This window comes from Arachis hypogaea, chromosome 3, assembly GCF_003086295.3.
Source record: "Arachis hypogaea cultivar Tifrunner chromosome 3, arahy.Tifrunner.gnm2.J5K5, whole genome shotgun sequence".
Lineage (NCBI taxonomy): Eukaryota > Viridiplantae > Streptophyta > Magnoliopsida > Fabales > Fabaceae > Arachis > Arachis hypogaea.
Window position 1 is genome coordinate 139281767 of NC_092038.1, and position 6339 is coordinate 139288105.

General features: G+C 40.5%; 2 protein-coding genes across 2 annotated transcripts; both read right to left on the reverse strand.

Moving 5' to 3' along the window:
- Positions 1–3035: 3035 nt before the first annotated feature.
- LOC112734546 (uncharacterized) lies at positions 3036–4239 on the reverse strand. The gene is made up of 2 exons (XM_025783893.2): positions 4030–4239; positions 3036–3934 (listed from the first exon to the last, which is right to left on the reverse strand). The coding sequence occupies exons 1-2, from the start codon at positions 4111–4113 to the stop codon at positions 3332–3334; spliced, it is 687 nt and encodes a 228-aa protein (XP_025639678.1). The 5' UTR covers positions 4114–4239; the 3' UTR covers positions 3036–3331.
- Positions 4240–4297: 58 nt separating this feature from the next.
- On the reverse strand, positions 4298–6031 carry LOC112734545 (chlorophyll a-b binding protein 3, chloroplastic). The gene has a single exon (XM_025783892.3). It carries the CDS (start codon positions 5258–5260, stop codon positions 4466–4468), a length of 795 nt encoding a protein of 264 aa, XP_025639677.1. The 5' UTR covers positions 5261–6031; the 3' UTR covers positions 4298–4465.
- Positions 6032–6339: the final 308 nt, after the last annotated feature.

The window sequence follows — 6339 nt, forward strand, 5'->3', positions numbered from 1 at the left end:
CCCTTGAGGCTCCTGACGGAGGCTGGTTACCTCCATCTGCATACCGGGCATTCTGCATTCGACATGTTGCGGCAAATTTTGCCCTCACCTTTAAGGGCAAAGACGCAAGGAGGCTACTCGTGAATGCGGCGTACGCTAAGACCGAGGTTGAGTTCCAGTACTGGTTTGATATTCTTAGGTCCGAAGACCCGGCGATGTGTGACTGGGCTAACCGGATTGAGTATTCCTTGTGGACCCAGCATTGTGATGAGGGGCGTAGATTCGGACACATGACGACGAATATATCTGAGTGTGTGAACTCGATCCTCAAGGGCGTCAGAAACCTTCCTGTGTGCTCCCTAGTGAAGGCAACATACGGAAGGTTGGCCGAGTTATTTGTTCGCAAAGGGAGGGAGGCTGAGGCGCAGATGGGAACCGGACAACAATTTAGTCAGCACTTGGTGAAGTGTATAGAGGCCAACTTGAAGACGGCTAGGTGCTTCACGGTTACCGTGTACGACAGGGATAACTCCGAGTTCACCGTCGCAGAGACAACTCCGACTGGTTCTTTCTCAGTGGGTACCTACAGAGTCTCGCTTGCATCTCGCACATGTGACTGCGGATACTTCCAGGCACTTCATTTTCCGTGTCCCCACGCACTGGCATGCTGTGCCTACTCACGGCTTACATGGGAGCCTTATGTCCACCAGGTGTATCGTCTTAGTTCGGTCTTCAGTGTCTATCAGATGGGTTTTACACCTCCCATTCCGGAGGGTTTCTGGCCACCATATGACGGGCCGACTGTCATCCCTGACCCCAATAAGAGGCGTGCGAGAGAGGGTCGTCCCAGGTCCACTCGAATACGGACCAATATGGACGAGGCTGATCCGAACCGGCCAAAGAGATGTGGGCTTTGTCGGCAGCCCGGCCACACATGTCGGAGTTGCCCACAGCTCGGAGGCGCAGAGCACACACGGGGACATGATTAGATGTATTAGCGGCTTTTGTACTTTTGTTATTTCAATTTAGCTTTTAGATTCCGCAATTATCGGTTTTCTTACTTGTGCTTGGTGACGCATAAAATTTGTTAACGTCACTGCGATGTACCTCGAATGAATTTTTACTTAATGAATATGTTCTGCCACCGCAGTTTTAAACGAAATGTTTCTCTAAGGCACACCGGCAAAAAAAAATGTAGGACTCTTATTAAGACATGATGCGGAAACTATGTTCGTAACTTAAGTTCCTTCCTGTGACTTAATTCATAGTAATTCGAACCATCCTATTTCGAATTACTTGGTAAAGTTATGCTCATTGTAATTCAAACCTATTAGATTCGAATTATTAACTTATGGTTCGAACCAATTTGGTTCGATTTATTTAGACTTGGCGTATAGCTGTAATTCGAACCTATTTGGTTCGAATTATGTGGAAGGTGAGTTCGAACCTATTTGGTTCGAACTATATAGAAATGCCACTTGGTGGATTGCTGAAACAGAATTTGCTTTGACTTATTTGTGTCAAATTGATCTCCCTTTGGCTTGTTTAGGTTTTTTACCCTAAAAATAACATCTTAGACAATGAAATTCTGCGGAATATGCATATGCATATGTATATGTTCATGGAGAATTAATGACTTACTCACGAGTAGAGTAGAATGTCTCAAAGAGGAGTCATTACCACTCCCGGGTGCACTGAATTGGCTATGCTGTTCACACTTCCTGTAAACCAAAGCTTTGCCAGTAAGTGCTTAGTGAACAAATATATAAGAAAAGTTTGCTGTATCATATTTATGCATCTTTAACTAACGTTTCTGTTATTAATGTGATCCATGAGAAAGAAACAACTACCACAGGACACAATAACTCAACGGATTATATGCTCAGAACCAACAGTAAAAAAAAAAAAAAACAGAACGTGAAAATGGGAAAAAAGAAAAAAGTTTATCCGAGCTAGACAATAATAATGCCTGATTAATCTTTTATTTCTGCAAATATGGCCAATTTTAGATTTCAGTTGACCCTTATACATAGGATCCAAATATATTTCAATAACCATTTATTTTAAGTTTTTGTTTTGTTTTTGGTCCATAGAAAAAGCATTATGTTTGTTTTAAATTCCTATAGAAATTCGTAAATGTCTTGTATTGGTTATTTTTCTTTTCAATTAATTAAAAAATTTGATTAAGAAAATCAACTTATTCAATAATATAACAAAAATATATTTTTTATTCTTGTTTTTTTAACCTTTGATAGTTTAAGATACTTATCTACTAGTCAACTAGCATATATAATTGGAATAGAGAAAATTTTGGTGTACAAATTTTTATTTTTAAAGTATCTTCTGTTATGATGTTATTATCCTTTTTCAAATTGTTTTGTGGCACTTATTTCTCTTCGGTATATACTTGTGAGTTATATATGTCTATCCATATTACATATTGCCTGTGAAATTCTCATTAGATTAGTAAGTTCTAATTCAAAATTTATTGTAAGGGCTATGTTTTTTTTTCCGGTTTCAGTCACTAAAGGATAACGATATCATTTGTGTTATCATCATTATTTTTCACCTTTGTATGAGCAAGACTTGCTACACTTCTCTGACATTTGTGGTGTTAATGAATGAATAGAAGTTTCTAATGTAGATTTATGTTGCAGATGAAATTTTGCAGCTGTGAAAACTGGGATAATAGCTACTTGGATGAATTCATGGAAGGTATTCAGTCCCAACTCCCATATTAACATCGTTAGATCATTTATTTGTTCCTTGCCTTTCTCTTTCGCTACCATTTGGGATTGGCCCATTGTGATTCTTGATGCAAGAAAGCTTCCCAGAATTGGGTTTGATCAAGGAAGATTATATTGAGATGAAGTGGATAGAGTCATGCTTTACATGGTTGGATCAAGTGATCAATCCTTTCAAGTTTTGCTTCAAAGTGCAAAGAACTAACTTCACCACAAACAAAGGGAAATCTGACTATCTGAAACATGCATGCCATTCCTAAAAGTGCTTTAGAAGGAATATGGCTACTGTTTAAGGACTGGGACAAATTTGCATTGATGCAATCTAAGTGTCTTTATGCACCCTCTCTTGGATTAAATCTTCAATATTAGACTACAATGTTACATTTGATTCAGAAAGCTGGAAGGTGGCATTCAAGGAACTTACAAAATACATGATCTTATCATATAATCATATAAGAAATAAGGCAAACTAAAACTATACTATCCACTGAAAATGATATTAATGTGGAAGGCAAATCTTGAAATCTACATATTACTTATAACATGGAAACAGAAGAATATCATTGAACAAAACAACAAAGCTGAATAGGTCATACAAGATGATTGCCTCAGTTAGTGGGAGGATCATTATGAAGAAATTCTTGAATGGTTGAAGGGAACTCCAATCCTCCAAAAGCACTATCAGAACCCTCAGAAACAAAAGCAGCTTTCCCTAAAAGCAAATGTGCAAGTCTCAAAGGCTCTAACTTGTCTTGCCCACCACCATTGAGGAAGTGTTTGATCCAACCATCTAACCGCTTCACCTCCCTGCTACACTTGGGCCCCACCACTCCAACGATCTTTGAATGAAACCCACCTTCACAGTGGCAAGAATCCCCATCTTCTTCAAGAGCATCATCCCGTTGTTCCTTCTCCGATAAGCCCAAGAGCTGCATTAGCCTCTCAATGTCATCATCATCAGTCACTGCAGTTTCATCACGTTGAGTAGCATTGTTTACAGTTCCATCACGACATGGAAGAGTAGCTGTGAATCCTTGAGGAATAGAGAGGAACGCGAGAGGAGGTTCACTGCTATCTTGGGGAAGAACACCATAGCCATGAGCACTGCCAAGGAACATGGCTGAACAACTAGAAAAAGAGTCGCTTCCTTGTGTCTCTTGAGATTGAGATTCTACTGGTGCGGTTTGCTCTAATTTTAGTCTCTTTTCAACCTGAAAGCACCCAAATTCAGATTACAGGCCAGCCCTATAAATCTAGAATTACATATATGGATTTGTTAGAATTTCGATTACAATGTAGACAATACCTGCTTTAGAGACGAAAAGAATTTGGAATGCGATGACTTCGATAATGCTCGCGAATTCTCCATCCCTTTTTTTCCCTCTCTCATTAATCGCTTTTTAGTGGCACTACCATATATCCAGATATCCTCACTCTCTTATAAAATATTATACACGAAATATTAATTAATTAATTTCTTATCAGTTTTCATTTAGTATCATTTATCAATGCTCCATGAAAAGGCGGGATTAGAAAAGAGAACATAAATCATGATCGCATAAACAATGAGGCAGTTAGGAAAAAAAGATGTAATTAACATTTAGTGAGACCAAATAGGTACACGGTTCACATCATACTAATTCACATTCTCAAAATCCCAAATCCCAACCCCACAGCTGATTCCTCATTTTTTTCCTTTTAGGTTTTTTTTTTTTTCAAAACCCAAGAGCTAAACTCAGAGCTCACTTTCCGGGGACAAAGTTGGTGGCATAGGCCCAGGCGTTGTTGTTGACTGGGTCAGCAAGGTGGTCAGCGAGGTTCTCCAATGGGCCCTTTCCAGTGACAATAGCCTGAACAAAGAATCCAAACATGGAGAACATGGCCAACCTACCGTTCTTAATCTCCTTGACCTTGAGCTCGGCGAAAGCCTCTGGGTCGTCGGCAAGGCCCAATGGGTCAAAGCTGCCACCTGGGTAAAGTGGGTCAGTAACCTCTCCAAGAGGCCCACCGGCAATACGGTAACCCTCAACGGCTCCCATCAAGATGACCTGGGTGGCCCAAATGGCCAAGATGCTCTGTGCGTGGATTAGGCTTGGGTTGCCCAAGTAGTCAAGCCCACCCTCGCTGAAGATCTGTGATCCGGCCTTGAACCACACAGCCTCTCCGAATTTAACACCGTTGCGGGCCAAAAGCTCTGGGAAGACACAGCCCAAAGCCCCAAGCATGGCCCACCTGGAGTGGATCACTTCGAGCTCACGGTTCCTGGCAAAGGTCTCTGGGTCAGCGGAAAGCCCAGCAGTGTCCCAGCCGTAGTCACCTGGGAACTCACCAGTGAGGTAGGACGGGGGCTCACCGGAGAATGGGCCCAAGTACTTAACACGGTCTGGGCCGTACCATGGGCTTCCTGAAGTTGCTTGCTTGGTGGCGGTTTTCCTCATGGAGATTCTTCCAACTCCAAGCTCAGGGGCTGATGGGCTGAGCTTGACGGCCTTGCCGGCCAATGATGGGGAGGAGAGAGCCATGGTGGAGGCTGCCATGATTATATGCTTTTAGTTAATCTGTTGTTGCTGTGTGAGTATTGTTGATGAGTGAGTGGTTGGAAGTAATGAGTTGAGGTGTATATTTATATAGAGGTTAAGTGGTTGCACTCTTATCTTGTGCTATCTAAAGCTTCGATTTCATTGGAGCCTCCAGATTGTGTCACTGGAATTCTATGTCCACATGGCAACCCCTAATCCACTAATGGCTCAGATTCTCCTCAATGGTTTGCTGACCAATGGAGGTGTTACACGTACTACTTCAGGATTCCACTAGATATGTACGTTGTATGAATTTAATGTGGTGTTATTTTGCACGTAAAATAAAATAAAACGGGTTTTTGTTAAAATGGTGGGGCTATTATTCCTTCAATGTTTCGTAGGTGGAAGATATTTTCTGGGTCCACTGATTCTGTTTCTGTGGTAAGACGTTTGAGAACCACAAAATTTGAAATGAATGCAGAGTACAGTGGATACATGCTACGTTTTGTTTTACATAAAATAAATAAAAGGAATGCATTTTCTGAGAGGAGTTTTATTTTAGTCTTTGAAACTTGATTGATAGTTACACAGGTCGATTTTAATGGGTGGGTCAATTACATGACCGAGATTATATTTGACAATTTAACACGATCGAGACTATCCTCTTCTTGTTCGTGTTCTTTCTTCGAGTACCTATCTTCAGAAAATCAAACAACTCGTACCTCAAGATGGAGAAGATATTTTTCGTTTCATGTCTGGATGGAATTTTTGAACAAATAAATCATTAACTAAATTAGTAAGAATTGAGTGATTGTGTGAATACTTGTAGCAAAAGTAAAAAGAAAATTTAATCTATTTTCACGTGACTTGGACACTTGGTGTGGTTGAAGAGCACAAGCATTCTGGTCCACAAGTACATTTGGTGGTCCAACTATACGTGTTTAGGTGATACTTTTAGGTTTTACCCGTTCCCCATTTTAGAGTTCATTTAACAGATAACAGATAAAGCCTATCCAAAATCTCATGTGCCACTTTCTTATTGGGCGACACACAGGTATTTATGATATTTTTATTTTAGGCATTTAATCTGTTTTCAA

Coding starts and splice junctions, on each gene's coding strand:
- LOC112734545 (XM_025783892.3), bottom strand. CDS start 5,260: ATGGCAGCCTCCACCATGGCTCTCTCCTCCCCATCATTGGCCGGCAAG.
- LOC112734546 (XM_025783893.2), bottom strand. CDS start 4,113: ATGAGAGAGGGAAAAAAAGGGATGGAGAATTCGCGAGCATTATCGAAG. Junction 3,935..4,029: donor TCTTTTCGTCTCTAAAGCAG/GTATTGTCTACA, acceptor GGGTGCTTTCAG/GTTGAAAAGAGACTAAAATT.